The 17584-nt window shown below is 45.5% G+C and overlaps 1 protein-coding gene and 1 long non-coding RNA gene across 4 annotated transcripts in view; both read left to right on the top strand.

The window, feature by feature from the left end:
* Positions 1 to 13653, top strand: part of LOC310844611 (nutritionally-regulated adipose and cardiac enriched protein homolog) — a 30818-nt gene extending 17165 nt beyond the window's left edge. For all 3 annotated transcript variants that reach the window (XM_083738857.1, XM_083738856.1, XM_083738855.1), the window contains 2 exons: positions 2107 to 2133; positions 12526 to 13653. In XM_083738857.1, the coding sequence (XP_083594983.1) occupies positions 2107 to 2133; positions 12526 to 12728 (230 nt within the window). In that variant the 3' untranslated portion in view covers positions 12729 to 13653. The remainder of the gene's footprint in view (positions 1 to 2106; positions 2134 to 12525) is intronic.
* The window catches only part of LOC310844731, a 184253-nt gene that overhangs the window by 147975 nt on the left and 18694 nt on the right, over positions 1 to 17584 (top strand). The gene's annotated exons all lie outside the window — the stretch shown is intronic.

Below are 17584 nucleotides of genomic sequence, written 5' to 3'. Positions count from 1 at the left end.
AAGGACAGATCGTGAAGCTGAGGCTCCAATACTTTGGCCACCTCATGAGAAGAGAAGACTCCCTGGAAAAGACCCTGATGTTGGGAAAGATGGAGGGCACAAGGAGAAGGGGACGACAGAGGATGAGATGGTTGGACAGTGTTCTCGAAGCTACTAACATGAGTTTGACCAAACTGCAGGAGGCAGTGGAAGACAGGAGTGCCTGGCGTGCTCTGGTCCATGGGGTCACGAAGAGTCGGACACGACTAAATGACTAAACAACAACAACAAGATGTACAACTGACTGTGTACAGCTCTGTGTTGCAAGCAACCTCATTTACATTTACAAACACTGGCAAGGCACTCAGATTACATTTCTTCCCACTGTCTTAAGGTTTAACTCGTGACAAGTCAGGAGAGGAGTCCCTAGCTGACTAATACACCCTATGGAAAAGTAATGGCTATATGCCTAAAGCTTCCTTTTACTACAACTTATAGACAATGCAATTAAAAATAATATTTTATGTAAATTAAACATAGCTTCAACACTCTTGGATTCATTGTTGCTTCTTGAGGCTCAGGTAGCCTTTGTACCACAGAGTGCCTTCCATCAGCTTTGACTGGTGGTCCAGTGACCCCCCTATCTGGACAAGGAGGGCCTAACATCTGTTGTCTCTGCTCTGGTAACCTCAAGGCTAGATGACTGCAACATATTATATGTGGGGCTGCCTCAGAAGATTGTTCAGAAACTTCAGTTGGTGCATAATTGGGTGGCTAGGTTGCTCACCAGGGTAAAACTCACCAGCATTTTACACCAATCCTGACCTGACTGCACTTGCTGCCAATTAGTTTCTGGGCCCAATTCAAAGTGCTGGCTTTGACCTATTAAGCTCTGAACAGCTCAGGACTGCAATACCTCAAGGATTTCTTCTCCTTATAAGAAGTGACCCAGACCCTGCAATATCATCTAAGGCCCTTATTTGTGTGTTCTCTCCATGAGAGGGGACGCGGGTGGCTCTGTGGGTTAAACCACAGAGCTTAGGACTTGTTGATCAGAAGATCGGCGGTTCGAATCCCCATGAAGGGGTGAGCTCCCGTTGCTCACTCCCTGCTCCTGCCAACCTACCAGTTCGAAAGCACATCAAAGTGCAAGTAGATAAATAGGTACCGCTCTGGCGGGAAGGTAAACAGCATTTCCATGCGCTGCTCTGGTTCACCAGAAGTGGCTTAGTCATGCTGGCCACATGACCCGGAAGCTGTACGCCAGCTTCCTCGGCCAATAAAGTGAGATGAGTGCCGCAACCCCAGAGTCGGCCAGGGGTCCCTTTACCTTTACCTACCTCCATGAGAGGTCTGGAGGACAGCAACATGAGAACAGGCCTTTCTGTGGTGGCTCCCTGATTGTTGAATGCTCTCCCCTGGGAGGCTTGCCTGTCCCCTTTATTACATATATTTAGGCACCAGGCAAGAACATTCCTCTATAACAAGTCCTTTAGTTTTTTCTGATGAACATAGGGCCATTCTAAGGAGAAGCAGGACATTCTGGGATCAAACCGTAAACCAGGATGTCTTCTGTAAATCTGGGGCTGTCCCTAGAAAATAGGGACGCTTGAAAGGTCTGCATCAAGTCCAACCCCTTGCAATGCAGGAATCTTAGCTAAAGCTATGGCCTTTTAAATGAGTTTGGGGGAGGGGGGTTATTGGTTTGTTTTTGTATTTTGTGTTCTCATTTTCTATCTTTGTGCTGTAAATCACCCTGTGACCTTCAGACAAAGGGCAGTATACAAATAATAATAATAATAATAATAATAATAATAATAATAATAATAATAATAATTGCATGTGTTGCTCCACCCACGGACGAATCTGGACATACGACAGCCCTCCCCAACATGATGTATAGGAAGAAAATGGAATCAGTTGAACCAGCTTTAATTATTTTCTCAGTGAAAATCCAGCTCATTATTTTTGCAAGTGAGCCGTGTAAAATCTGCATTTGCCTTTTAACTGAGCAATTTCCAACCTGCAGCTAGGTCCTCTACCGAATTTGCCCTTTTTTATTAGTCCAAAGAGGTTCCTTCTTTGCAGTGCTAATAATACATCCCTTTCATTCTGTTTTCTATCTAGACATTTCCTGCTGTGACTACATAGTTGGTAAGTTGAAATCTCTAACATGTTCACCCTGGGCCATTTGTGGAACTGACTGATGATGCCTTGCTGCTTGGATTATTAATAGCCTAGGTTTGCAAAAGGAATAAAACATTAGCTGGGAGTAGCAATTCACATTAGGTCTCCTTCGACATACTTCATCTACAATATGGGGGTGAGCTCCTTTACACTGCTGTTTTAAAAAACACAGCTAGGGGTGGGTTACTTTAAAAGAGGACTGGACAAAATTGGGCAGGGTAGAGTTATCAATGGCTACTAGCAATGAGGTCTGTGCTCTGCCTCCAAAGTCAGAGGCAGCAATATTTGGGAATACCAGTTGCTGGAAACCACAGGAGGGGAGAATGATCTTGTGCTCAGGTCCTGCTTGTACGTCTTCCATGAGTTTCTGTTTGGCCACTGTGATAACACGATGCTGGACTAGATGGCCCATTGGACTGATTCAACAGGCTCATTTTAAGTTTTTAACCTCCAGACAGCAAGCTAATCTCAGGCCGCATTGGCTTGGTCCAATTTGGCCCATGAGGCCATTTCCCCACAACCACAACCACCCGTCAAGCAGCTGACATCACTTCTGGTGCCCTCCAGATGTTGCTGGACTACAACTCCCAACATCCCTGTCCGCTGGTCGTTGTCAGGAGCGAGCCGGCAGTAAATCACACTGTGCAAGTTGAAGTTAAGTCTTTATTAGCAAGAACATGATCTGCACAGACTTGGCAGAGTGTCGGGCCCAATGAACACAACAGATCACCCCCCAGTAGATCTTGCCCCATGGATCAGTTGCCGAGACTGAAAGTCCCTGCCTCTCCAGGGTTTTCCCCAAGCAATCAGAGACTGTGCCTGTGTGAACCAGCCTCTCCTCCACCCTTTTCATGCCTCTTCTGGTTCTGGGAGACAAGCTGGGAGGGGAGCTTGTTGCAGCAGGAGGGGGAGACCCTCGTCACTCTTCACCAGCCCGACTCAACTCTGCCTCTTGTCCTTCCTCCTACTTCTGCCTCTGATTCTGGACTTCCCTCTGCCACGGGCTCTCCCAGTTCACTCTTCACCTTCTCCTCCCAGTCTTCTCCCCTTTCTCCCTCTGGCCACTCATAGTCATTGCACCACCAATCTCCAGGCTCTGAGCCTTCTTCCCTTGGTGGTTCCCCTGCTGGTTCCTTCCACCATTCCTCTGCGTCCAACCAGTTCATGACAGTCATGCTAGAATTCAGCGGTTCTCAACCTGTGGGTCCCCAGATGTTGTTGGACTACAACTCCCATCATCCCTGAGCTCTGGCCTTGCTAGCTAGGGGTGATGGGAGTTGTAGTTCAACAACATCTGGGGACCCACAGGTTGAGAAAGGCTGTGCTAGATGGAAGTGATGGGAGTTGTACTCCAGCAACATCTGGGGGGCACTTCCTTGGCTACCCAAGTCCTCATGTGCCCTACAGCACTTCCCCATAGCTTTGCATCTTAAGGGACAGTTGGTCATGCTGGGCATCCTGTTTTTTAGAGTTCATCATTAATTACCACCCTGATAGGCTTCAAAATAACTGTTCCACAGGACACAGTTTGAGCAACCCCAGCTCCAGCATTGAGAATGGAGCAGTTTTCTGTGTCCAAAAGCAATTTCACACTGTATGTTTCAGATGCTATCTACTACAGTGCGTGTGATTATATATATATATATTCAGTCTACAAGTGCAATAACATTTGAATCAGTCCCTCACAGGAAGGAGTTAGCGAGCGAGCCACAGGCTGACATTTATTCACAGAAAGCACAAAGAGAGTAATTTTAAATAGCAATCGATTTAACAAAGAAAATGGAAGCCTGTTCAGAGATAATTTGCAAGCGGAAAGGAGGGCTTCGTTCGAGATGAATAAATCATTTGCTGCAAATAGTTCCCCCCGACTCTATTAGAGAACATTGATTCGCTTTCTCGGGTTCTTTAAAATGATTTGCTCTTAGCATTCTGCCTCCTTCCCCCCCCAAACACACACACACTTTTTGATACATTATTATGGGCTGGGTTGCTTGCCTTTATGACTTCTACTTTCCTCCCTGTACCTCAGCATGACAGCTTAATTGTTTACCATGAATTCTGGGACTAGTAATAGCAGCTAATTTAAATAGGCCAGAGCAAATAGTGGACCTTTACCCATAACGATACAGACCACAGCGGTGTTTATATATATATTTAATCTTAACCATACTGGCTGTGCTCATATACCAGGCAAATGGTTACACTCTGTACAGAATTATTATTATTATTTTTTAAAAAATGCTTATTATCCGATGCATAGATCAGGCGTTCGGTAGCACTTTCCACATCGAAGCAGCTTTATAAAAGAAGACTGTTGTTATAAAGTAATCGCAATGCTTCTTACATAAAAATTGCCACGCTGGGTCGGAGCGATGTTCTGTCTCACTCAGCAGCTTGTCAGTAGATATTGGTATGACAGTGTGTCTCACACAGGATCATCAACGGGGCATATAAGAACAGGGGGAGCTGCCTTAAGTTCTGCCAAGTCAGACTGTTGGTCCATTGAGCTCAGTCTACACTGACTGGAGATGCAAGTGGCGCTGTGGTCTAAACCACTGAGCCTCTTCGGCTTGCTGATCAGAAGGTTGGCGGTTCGAATCACTGTGATGGGGTGAGCTCCCGTTGCTCTGTCCCAGCTCCTGCCAACCAAGCACACCGGTGCAAGTAGATAAATAGGCAGGAAGGTAAACAGCGTTTCTGTGCGCTCTGGTTTCCATCACGGTGTCCCGTTGTGCCAGAAGCAGTTTAGTCATGCTGGGCACATGTCCTGGAAAGCTGTCTGTGGACAAACGCTGGCTCCCTTGGCCTGAAAGCGAGATGAGCGCCGCAACCCCCTAGTTGCCTTTGACTGGACTTAACCATCCAGGGGTCCTTTACCTTTACTCTTTTTTTTACACTGACTGGCAGTGCTTTTCCAGAATTGTAGAACATAAGAAGAGACTAGTCTAGTGGATCAGGCCAATGGCCCATCTAGTCCAGCATCCTGTTCTTACAATGGCCATAGGAAGCTACCAAGCAGGACACAAGTACAAGAACCAGCAACTGGCCTTACTGAGGATGCCAGAGGTTGAGTCAAGGACCAACTCTCTGCAAAGCACATGATCTGCCATTGAGCTCTGCCCCTCCCTGTGCCTTTAACACCATTTCATTTTCATTTTTTCATTTCACTTTTTATTTGCATACCACAGACCCTCCAAGTGTCCCTATTTTCCAAGGACTTCCCTGATCTAGAGAAGCCAACCCAGTTTCTGATTTGATCCCACAATGTCCTGCTTTTCCTTAGCATGTCTCTATTTTCATTGGAGAAATGTTGGAGGGTATGGAGTTATTTGAACCCCCAAGCCAGGGGTCAGCAAACCTTTTCAGCAGGGGGGCGGTCCACTGTACCTCAGGCCTTGTGGGGGGCCGGACTATATATTTTTTTGGGGGGTGAACGAATTCCTATGCCCCACAAATAACCCAGAGATGTATTTTAAATAAAAGCACACATTCTACTCATGTAAAAACAACAGGCAGGACCCACAAATAACCCAGAGATGCATTTTAAATAAAAAGACACATTCTACTAATGTAAAAACACGCTGATTCCCAGACCGTCCACGGGCCGGATCCGGCCCCCAGGCCTTAGTTTGCCTACCCATGCCCCAAGGCATCTGAAGGCAATCCTGTATAGGGAAGTTTAATGTTTTATTATGTTTTTATATATGTAGGAAGCTTCCCGGAGTGGCTGGGGCAACCCAGTAAGATGTGTGGGGTATAAATAGTAAAATTGTCATCATGGAATGGGACATCCCTATGTTCATTGGAGAAATGTTGGAGGGTATGATACCACCTTTCTAAATCACTATACGCAAGGCGGTTTACAAGCGGAAGAAACAACAAAATAGACAGCAAAGATCACACACCTAATAACCATCTGATCCAATACAAAATAAGTCAGAATAAAAGCATAATTTTGAAATGAACAATGTATAGCAAATCAACCAATATTCGATAATCCATTAGAGTATAATAGTAAAGAATAGATTTAAACCAGCAAGTAATAATAAAAAAGTTTGCACTTGATGATGGTCAACAGATATTGTGGTGTCCTTGGGACATATGTTTTTATTTACACGTATATGCAACCTAAGCAGAGGGTGAAGGGGCTCACAGCATCAATGCTCCCAAAAATCTTGCTTTCCCCTTAGGTCTCCAGGCAAGCCCCAGGTCACAGTTTTGGATCCAGCACAGAGCAAGGCATGTCTCTGTCCCTCTAGCTTCCAGCGTCACCCCACATCCTATCACATGCACAACCTCCCTTGGCCTATTGCTCTCCATCCCAGGATGACATGGTACCCAGCCAGATGAGGTGGCAAAAGGCCCACCTATTTGTCTCTATGGAAACGTAGCTGACCCTTGGAGATGCTGATGAGAGCACTTCACCAGCCAGCTAAGACAAGGCCATTACCCAACAAAGAGACTTTTCCGACAGCTGCTTCTGCTAGATTCCAAACTTCACTAGATGTGCAATCACAGGCCTGGAAAGGACCCATGTATATTATCCAGGCTAACCCCCACACAGCCTATAATGATAAACAGCTACCTTGTACCACTGGTTCACCCACTTTAGCATTGTCTGTACTGACCAGCAGTGTCTTCACAGACAAGATGTCACTCCAGGTGCTGCTGGATTGCAGCTTCCATCATCTCTGCCGATCAGCCAAGCTGGGTGGGGCTGATAGGAGCTAGGGTCAATCATCATCTGGAAGGTGAGCATCAGAATTGGCTAGTCCTACTGTTAGAATTCCTGCTCCATGATTGCAGTCATAGGATTGTTGTCTATCACATGATGGTATATGTTTTGACTCCACAGAGTGGGAAGTGATGGAGACAGGATGTTTGTGTTACTGTGTTCCGTGAAGTGGGACTATTGTCCTTTGTTCTTTTTCTCTTTGCTGTCTGATGCTAGAGAGAGAGGGAGCCATGTTGCAGTGCTCCGTGTGTGTTTATATGTAAATAAAGTAGATTAGCCAAAATGCTGAGTTGCTGAGGTGTGTTACGCAACTGCACAAACTCTGCGGATCCCTAAGTGTGCCAGTGTCAGTTGGCATTGGTCGCTGTGATGTTTGGGCTGAAGAAAGCTTTTGAAGCTCCCGAACAATCGACCAGGAGGGAAGGAACATGCCAGTCGGTCATGTGTCTCTGCCAGGGTCCTACTTGAGTGTAGGCTGAACTCCTGACACCTACAACAGGGGTCAAGGATCTGGAAACCATGCCATATGAGGAACAGTTGAGGGAGTTGGGTAGGTTTAGCCAGGAGAAGAGACCGAGAGGAGATATGATGGTCATCTTCTAGTATCTCAAGGGCTGTCACATGGAAGAGGGAACAACAAGCTTGTTTTCTCCTTCTTCAGAGGGTAGGACTCGATCCAATGAATAAAAGTTGCAAGAAAGGAGATTCCAGCTAAACATCAGGAAGAACTTCCTGAGGGTAGGAGCTGTTCAGCAGGGGAACAGATTTCCTTAGGAGGTGATGGACTCTCCATCCTTGGAGGTTTATAAGCAGAGGTTGGGTGGCCATCTGTCAGGGGTGGTTGAGATTCCTGCATTGCAGGGGGTTGGACTAGATGACCCTCGGGGTCCCTTCCAACACTACAATTCTGTGATTCTACGAGAGTATCGAGACTAGTGGTATCTTCCCCAAAGGCTTCACAGAAAACTTAAATAAAATAGGAATGCAAATGAAAACATTGTAAATGCCATTAAATAGCAAAATTAATACAAATTAAGATGAACGCTTATGACACACACACAAGCATTTCATTAAAAGAAAGAGAAAGCCTTCCTAAATCAGCCTGTGAAAATTAAAACATGTCGAATGTTTACTCAGATGATCATTTTAAGCCCGCTTGTATTTTATGCCGCACCGAGTGCACAACTAACTCTCTCTTTTTTCCAATTTGAAAGGACTGGATATAAAAGGCTCGTGTTACAGGCAGAAGCCGCGGAATCTCATTTCTTTATAAGCTGCCAATGAGCATTAAATAATTTGCCAGAGCTGCCTAGCGTTCAGAAGTATTTAAGTGCTCACGTTTTTTTGCTGAAAGGGGTTTTGTTTTTTAAAAGATGGCAGCGAGGGTATCCAAGTGCATGCATTAATTATGGTAATCCTGTTCTTGTTGTATATAATCAAATCCTTTCAATGCTCCATTAGATTTCATCATTGTTATTCAGTCTCCTTTCGGGGGGGGGAGGTGTGTGTTGTTGCTATTTGAGCTAGGCGTGCCAAAGAGCTGTATTCGAGGACAGGAGGCCAGAGGAACCCATGCAGTGGGCAGAGACAGGCCTGGGAACTGCTGCCAAACAGCTGCAAAGAGGCAGAGCGAGGGCTGCTTTATAGCAAATCCTGGGCAAGCACAGGAGGTGTGGGGGGAAAGACACATTTCTATGTGTGGATCAACGCTCCTCCTGTCTCTCTATCCGGCTTCCTGTGTTGCGTGGCGAGTTCCTGCCTCCCCCCAGTAGGAATAAAGACACAGGACACAATTGTTTAAGGTTAATGGGCTAAAATTGGCCACAACTTTATTGGTTACAGGTAAGAGGCTTAGGCATTGGTCCTATCAGACTATCCGGCTTCAGGAGGGTTAAACCAGGAAGGGTTAACACCAGCACAGGGAGCCCTGCTGCTGCACATCAACTAGGGACTCCCCCAGGGTCACCGATCGGGGGCACACTTTAGGCCCTGACCTCCATAGGCTTCGGACGAGGCAACGCCCCCCGGAATCCTTTACCGGACTATTCTTCAATATTTGGGGGAGGTGATGGCACTCCTCCCCCCCCAACACATCTACATAACAATGCCTAACCGCCAAACCAAGGAGTTGTGACGATTTGCTACGAGGTAGGCGAAAAACCAAATGGCCAGTGCCAATTTGCCAAGTGGAAAAAATTCCTACCAGGCCCCTTAACGGCGACCAACCGAAGTCCATAGCAAGGTCAGAATGGAAAACCTTAAAGGGCGGGCGGGTGGGAAACCACATCAGCTGCACAGACCAAAGAGGGAGATCCCAGGGCCACGCCTGCCTTAAATGAGGCAAGCCACACACCCCGAGTCTTCCCCTGATGTTGGAAGTGGCTTTGCCTTTATACTGTTCAAGGAGCAGGCCTCCTGGCTGCCTGAAAAGCTGAGGTGTTTGGATAGGTTGTTGTTGTTGTTTTCACAGTTATCCAAAATCCAATTATTATTATTTTTATTTATTTAAATTTTTATTTTTTACCAACAACTAAACACAAACAGTGAAACCCCCCCAGGCAGCTGATACATTGGGTATACATAATCAATAATAACATATTCACATCAACCATATGTACAATTTTATATATGTTAACACTTCTCCATCCACAGGGTTTGTTTAACTTTTAACATTTTAATTGCCCCAAATTGTTCTAACCTACCCAAATATCTTCTCAAACCAATCCTCCTCTTTCTCGCTGATCTTAAACCTTTCATTCTGTGTATCTTCACAGTTAGATGTTCTAAAATTATAATATTATTCAGTTTTTTTCCTCCATTGGTTCACCCCTAGGTCTTCTGCATTTTTCCAGTTACTCGCTATAACCTGTCGGGCTTCAGTTACCATCAATTTTACCCATTTACATTCTTCTTTTGTTTTTAACTCGGTGCCACTCAGACTAATAAGAACCATTAAGTTAGATATTCCCACCTTCCTACCCACAATTCCTGATATTTTCTATACCAATTTGTTTCCAAAATTCATTAACTAATGGACAGTCCCACCACATATGACTGTACGTTCCCATCGCTCCACATTTCCTCCAACAATTCTTACTTCCAGATTTTGTAATGTGATATAACCTTACAGGTGTACAATACCATATTTGTACCAAGGTGTAGGGATAGTTAAACCATGGAATTCACTGCCACAAGAGGCAGAGATTGCCACCAACTTGGGTGGCTTTAAAAGAATAGGCAAAATTCATGGAGGAGAGGGCTATTGATGGTTCCCAGACCTGATGGCTCGCCTCTGCCTCCACAGTAGGAGGTAGTAATGCTTCTGAATACCAGCTGCAGGAGAGGAGAGTGCTCTTGTGCTCAGAGCCTGCTCGTGGGTTTCCGACAGCCGTCTGGTTGGCTTCCTTGAGAACAGGATGCTAGACTGGATGGGCCATTGGCCTGATCCATCAGGCTCTTCTTAGAGTCTTATCATGGGTGAATCTGTCAATTTTCGCCTCTCTCAATTTCTCGTTTCTTCCCCCTTCAGTTTGGGGTTGGATTAATGTAATGGTTATAGGGGTTGCTCGTGCGTAAGTTGCCGCCACTCCTGCCTGGTTGCCTGGTTAAACCTTTTCTGTCTGGACAGCCCTTCACTTCGTGGCTGTTTCAGTCACTAGCAGAATCCGTCAGTGGGCGTTTCTTGAACCTCTTCCAGCAAAGAAGTTCTTTGACGCTAAGTCTCCGCCTACTCTCCCTGCGCGGAAGTCTTCTGCGCAGGGTGGGTGTGGGCAGCGGAGGACCCATGCTCTCCCCGCTGGTCTCCGGCGAGGAGTCCTGAAGCCCCCTTGCCGATTCCCCCATCTGCCCCCCTTTATCCCTGGTGTTACGCTGATTTCCTTCCCCAGCCGATGAGCTGCCTCTCTCCCTGCTGGGCCCTTCTCCAGCATCGCTTGGGAGCCTTGCCTCCACCTCTGGCTCCGATGGCAGTTTCCTGACAATTAATGTAAAACCAAAAGTACAAAGAGGAAAGAATAGAATCAAAGTGACGAAATAAAGGAATCGTAAAAGCTAAAAAGGAACCCAGCCCCCTGCAATGCAGGAATGTCAACTATCCATGACAGATGGCCATCCAATCTCTGCTTAAAAACCTCCAAGGAAGGTGACTTCTTCACACATTACGCTGAACACAGATATTAGCTATCTCTACACACTTACAGTTGTTGGTGTGAAAGGGTCTACCACTGAGGGACATAACTCAGTAGCAGAGCCTCTGCCTCAGATGGAGAATAGCCCAGGTTCAACCCCCAGCTTCTCCAGGTGGGGCTGAGCACGTCCCTTCTTTCTGAAACCCTGGAGAACCTCTGCCAGTCGGTGCAGACGCTACTAAGATAGATGGGCCAATGGTTTGACTGGGCATAAGACAACTTCCTGTGTGCCTATGTTCCCTCTGGAATGTGGTGTGGATTGGGGCCAGAGGAAGAGGTGAGTGGGCAGCATTAAGAGTGGTGAGGAGCGTGGGATGTAACATCACAGAAAGCAGACAAATACATTTCTTGTTTGCCCAGAGTGGACACACAGGGGGATGTTACTCTAGCCAGGGGGACTTCCTGTCTGGTCTGGAGCTTCCTCCCCCTGCATGTGACCAGGTAGATGGCCATGACCCTGGGCTGTGACCATGAAAGGGCTGGTCACACAGCCACCTTCCCTTCTCTCTTGACCCTTCTTCTTCACTTTATCCCATCTTGATGCTTTTGCTGTCTGCTGGTTCTCAGCCAGCAGCACATGGGCTCAATCCCCATATGGGATGAACCCACATTCTCTTCTGTAATTACGAACGACTTACATTCAGGATCATACTGCGAACTGAATGTAAATAAACTTCTCATTGCTTTTAAGTGAAGACTGTTGTGTCTTTATTCTTTTTAAGAGGGAACAAAGGGGATTTACCAGGAACAAATCCAATCTGGACAAGCCAGGCTGGATTGCTTAACTCAAGGGATTCAAACGAATCTACCAACAAGCTTCCTGCAATATACAGGGGAATGTACTCTGCCAGCAGCTCACTAGCGTGAGTGAGGAAGGATAATATTTAATCAATATATTCTCTCCTAATATCCACAACATTCCCACAAGGAGGCAGCGGCAGTATCCTCAGAGGGAGATCCTCTGAGAGCAGCATGCTTAATCGCCCCCCAGATAAAAAGAAATGGCTATCATACCTTCCAACATTTCTGAGATGAAAATAGGGACAGTCTATTCTACATCAGGAAGCTTCTTCCGTCTTGGATCTCCCACACATCTACATTAAGGTTACCAGATCTTTTTCAATGAATCCGGGGACACTTTTCAACTTCAATGGATTTTGTATGGGGACTGATTTGTAAATCCGGGGACTGTCCCTGGGAAATGGGGACATCTGGCAACCTTAATCTACATTGGTCACCTTGAGTCAACTGCAACCTCTCAGCCTCCCCAACCTCACAGGGGGGTGGGGGGTGGAATCAGGACACTTGGAGGGTCTGTGATATGACACCGAAAGTTAATATTTCTCAAGCAAAAGGGGAGGTGGGGGTGTTTCAATACGACTGGGGAGGACCTAATTTTAACCTCGCTTCTTTCTGTTCTCCTCCACTACATCCCAGCACACAAGAGGCCTGCAAGCGTACTGCCTTTGTTCCTGGGGATTTTCCTTTGTGCCCTCCTGCTTTTGGCTTTAAGTCTCTACTACGGCAGCGTGAGGCGAGATTTCAAAGTCTTGGAAGAGTTTCACACCCAGCTTGTTATCGTCGTCCTTCAGATCAGGCACGTTGCTGTGAAATGTTGGGCCTGGTTTTTGAGGCTGTAGAAAGCCTCACACATGGAACCATGCAGGGCTGGGGACAATGGCTCGCTTCCTCTGGGATACCGTCCGAATGTGTCTGAGAGAAAAAGAGCCTCTTTATTTAAGAAAAAAAAATTAAACAGAAAATGAAGCAGCTGTCTTCTTGCAAAATTACGACGCTACCCACGGTGGGCATTTTTCCTTTCTTATCGCCGTCATTTGGGTTCTGCATTTCTTTTCATAATGCCATTATCGTCTCCTAGCAATCTCAATTGCAATTAGAGGCCCATTGTGTAAGAGCCTTGAAGCATTGAGAATATTCTTTATTTCCAACCTGGGGATGTGTGGGAGCTGCAAACAGGATTTCAAAGTATTGCCAATCAAACGTTTTAAAATAATAATAATAAAAAACCCATGAGCTAGACCATACAAAAGACTAGTCTTCAAAAATGACTTATTTTTAAATGATAGATGGTGGGTGTTGCTTACAGAGGAAAGTATGGACAGACAGGGTGCATAACCTTATCAAAACTTGCTTCCTTTGAAATTCCCCAGCAGTTTCTTCGGGGAGGAGCCTTTGAATTCAACTCAAATTTTGGCTTGGATGAAACTGAGAATAGCTGTGCATATTTTACTCTCCCCCACTGGAACCAATGGGGTGTAAAAGTGTTTCGCTGGAGCTGAGTCAAGCCTCTTTGTGTCTGATGTATATTTTGAGGTGAGGGTTAAGCAATGTGGGTATTTGTGAGTGGTATGTATAAATATCACATTTTATCCATTGCACGGTTTGAGACCTATTCTATATATGCCAGCTTATGGATAGCTGCTGCTAGCTTTCAAAAGATAGTTGACCAAGTGTCTAACCACACAATTAAAAATTACAGGAATGTTGCAGTATCCACTATCATTGGTTCATGGTTTAATAAAATATTGTATATACTAATACAAATTGGTTATAAAAAGGTGTTTTTTTAAGACATTGATGCCATTTTCAGCTTACTGGAATCACACCAAGACTCTTTAAAAAATGAACACAGTGCAAAAAAAATGCCTTCTGCATTGCAAAATTATGATTAAGAATGAATAAATGCTGGTAACAGTTACTAAATCTCCTTGTCACACATTGTGGTCCTGTCAGCACTATACATTTAAAGTCCCTGCCTCTGAAAGGTCTACAAAGAACTATATAAAAGATTAGTTTAACAATGCCAACAAAATCAAATGTTTAAACAAGGCTGGCATGCAATCTTAGCAAAACATAAATAAAATCAGCAACTAAAAAAAAAATTATACACAATAATATTGTGTATGAAGAATAGGCTTGCTGGGGGGGGGCAGGGGGTGTTTTTAGCAGATGTTGAAAACAATGCAGTGAAGACACCTGCCTGAAATCAATGGACACGGAGTTCCAAAGAGTAGGTACTGCTGATGGAATGGGACTGGTGGGACTGGTGCAATGGAAGGCGAAGAAACCAAGAGTAGCTGGGCCAACCAATTCTAGGTTTGTCCCTATTCGCTGCCTCCCTGCTTAGTTATACAAGGGCAAAACAGACTGAGAAGGAGAAAGAAAGAAGATTCCACCTAAACATTAGGAAGAACTTCCTGACAGTAAGAGCTGTTCGACAGTGGAATTTGCTGTCAAGGAGTGTGGTGGAGTCTCCTTCTTTGGAGGTCTTTAAGCAGAGGCTTGGCAACCATATGTCAGGAGTGCTCTGATGGTGTTTCCTGCTTGGCAGGGGGTTGGACTCGATGGCCCTTGTGGTCTCTTCCAACTCTATGATTCTATGATTTATGATTCTATGGAGGAAGCTGACAGCCAGCATCACACACACACCCCAGATTAGCTATAAGAAGGGAGGTGTCAGGGACAGGAATGGTGGAAACCGCCTCCCCATCCTGACCCTTCCAGGGAGGAGGAGGAAGACAGTCTAGATTTACAACAGGGGTTTGAGGGAGGTCACAGCTCAGAGGCAGATGAAGGGTAAAGTTGGGAAACCATGGGAGAGCCAGAGCAACAGGTGGCCGACACGACAAAGTAGAAAGCATTCCAGACCCTCCATCTCCCAGAACCCGGCGAGCCTTAAAAGTAGCAGAGCAAAGAGCTCAAAGACAGAGGGTCCTTAGCAGCACCCATAGAGGAGATGATGACGGCGAAGAATGAGGGATGGGAGAGATTGGAGGGGGGAAGAGATTCACTCGAGACAATGCCCTTATCCAAGATGCTGGGTTCTATAGCCTCTCTGTGTGAAGTTTGAAATAAAAAAGGACTGTAAGAAACTTTCCCTTGTCTTTATACTTTCCTGGGCAACCAGCCAGGAGTCGCTGACATCATCCCGACAGGAGGCAGGTATGGGTTGGCAGAGGGCAGAACGAAGCTGGTGGGCCACTGCCCTATTTCTCCTAATCGACGAGCCTCTGCTGAAAAGTCAGGATAGAAACTTTCTAAGATTATGCATGGCATTGAGAAAGTGGATAGTTAAAACTGTGGAACTCACATCCACAGGAGTCTTCCAAAGCAACTACTCTATTCTGAACTTAAAAATTGAAAGTGTAATACTGGTGATCAACAAAAGAGGTTTAAAGACTGTCTCAAGGCAATTTTTTTAAAATGTAGTATAAACACCAACAATTGGGAAACACTGGCCTCCGAGCGCTCCAGTTGTAGAATAGCCTTTACCAAAGGTGTCATGGGCTTTGAAGACACTTGAACTCAGAACGCAAGGGAGAAACGTGCTAAGAGGAAGGCACGCTTGGCAAATCCACACTGTGATCAACTCCTGCCTGGAAACCAATGTCCTTACTGTGGAAGGACGTGTGGATCCAGAATTGACCTCCACAGTCACTTATGGACTCATTGTTAAAACCGTGTTTATGGAAGACAATCTTACTCGGCTACAAGTGATCGCCAAGGAGAAGAATGGATTGGCTGAGAGCAGGATGAGGCCGGTGGGCCACTGCCCTATTTGCCCTAATGGACCAGCCTCTGCTGAAAAGTCAGGTTAGAAACTTTCTAAGATTATGCGTGGCATTGAGAAAGTGGATAGTTAAAACTGTGGCACTCACACCCACAGGAGTCGGTGATGAGAGCTTTAAAAGAGATTTTGGCAAATTCATGGAGGACAAGGCTATTGATGACCACTAGCCACAATGGCTCCACAGTCAGCGGCAGGAATTAAACCACAGGATGGGAGAGAACTTGAATCCTGCTTGATGGTTTCCCACCAGTATCTGCATTGCAGGGTGTTGGACCAGATGATGCCTTCCAACTGTACAATCTTATAACTCTATTATCTGGTTGGCCACTATGAGAACAGGAAGGAAAGAAGGAAGGAAGGAAGGAAGGAAGGAAGGAAGGAATCTTTATTTGCATCAGCCATCGGCCATAGCAATAAAACAACAATACGATATACAAAGAATACAAATAAAAAGTGAATTATATAAAATACATTTTAGGATTTTGAATCAGTAGTCAAATAGTGGATCTTATTCTGATTGCCCCAGCTAAAAACCTTGCAACCTTTGCTGTCACCTGCTCATCTTGATCTGCCAAAAGGAAAGACACTGTGGCAGTGGTTGGGCGACCCGGAATGGACAATAAAAGATGGGTGATAATCTTATTCCTCAAGCCTTTATAAAGAGGGCAAGCCAGAAGGGCATGCGCCACCAATTAGATACTGCCATCTCCACAGGGGCATAAGTGTTTTTCATGTGGAATCTGTTGGAATCACCCCTTGAGTACAGCCAAGGGCAATACATTCAATCTTGCAAGAGTAAAAGCACGTCTATGTTTTAGAATTGCTATGTTATGCAGATAGGGTGCCAGAGAGCAGTGGTGTAGCGTGGGTTGTCAGCACCCAGGGCAAGGCAAGTAATTTGCACCCCCCAACCCGTGGATTTTAGCTCTCAAGTCTCTTCCACTAGATTAGTTAGTGCGAGCGCACGCCCCCCAGATGTTGCGCCCGGTGCGGCCGGCCCCCCCCCTGCACCCCCCACGCTACGCCACTGCCAGAAAGCCAAAATGGGAAGGTGGTAAATAGTTGTAACATGGGAAAAATTTCCTTATTGTGGCCAAGTTGTTCTGACGCTCAATATCATTTAGGCACTGAAAAATTAGGACTGTTTGCTTTACTAAAACCCAAAGTGAGTAGCTGTTGTGGTGATAAACTGCAAGAGTGAAGTTTTTGATAGACAATTTTAGTCCAGGCGCTCTTGTGACAATCTTGCAGCACTAGGGATATTAGATGGGGGGGGGGGGATTTGCATTTAGGCGAAGCCAATAGTTAAGGGTCCTACACCAGATCCATAATTCTACCAAGGAAAGATTAGCTTCTAGGCACAATGATGCGTTTGGGTCACAGGGTGGTACAGAGAAAATTTGCCTTAAGAACTTTGATTGGGCAGCTTCCGTAGATCCAAAGTGAGCCCATATAATAACTGTGCTAGGGGTTTAGCTTGGAGAACTTCCAGGACTAATGGTATATGTTTACCACCTTTTGTGTGGAAAAAGCATGTCAGAATTTTGGCGCTTTGGGACAGTTTTTCTTTTGCACATGCTGGACTGAGGGCCATTGGTCTGATGCAACAGACTCCACTTACGTCTTTATGGTTGCTACCACACCGAAGGGTTGATTGATTGCAAGTGCAGAAGGAACATTACATGGCAGATGAAAAAGTGTTGAACAGGCATTGACTGAAGAAAGAAACTCATTTGCAGGTTACCATTTTTGTTTTCAGATGAAAACATCCCCCGCAAAAAAATAAAATAAAATATGGAGAGCATTAAAAGGAATTATTCTGACCATATTTATAACACCTGCCTCGGAGGATGGCATTAACGCATGATGCATTGCTGGGAACCTTTTAAAATACACACTGACCCA

Source organism: Podarcis gaigeae (assembly GCF_964106915.1).
Source record: "Podarcis gaigeae genome assembly, chromosome: 1".
In the NCBI taxonomy this organism is placed as follows: Eukaryota; Metazoa; Chordata; class Lepidosauria; order Squamata; family Lacertidae; genus Podarcis; species Podarcis gaigeae.
The sequence above is the reverse complement of the archived record's forward strand: the minus strand, read 5'-3'. Positions and strand labels throughout refer to the sequence as shown.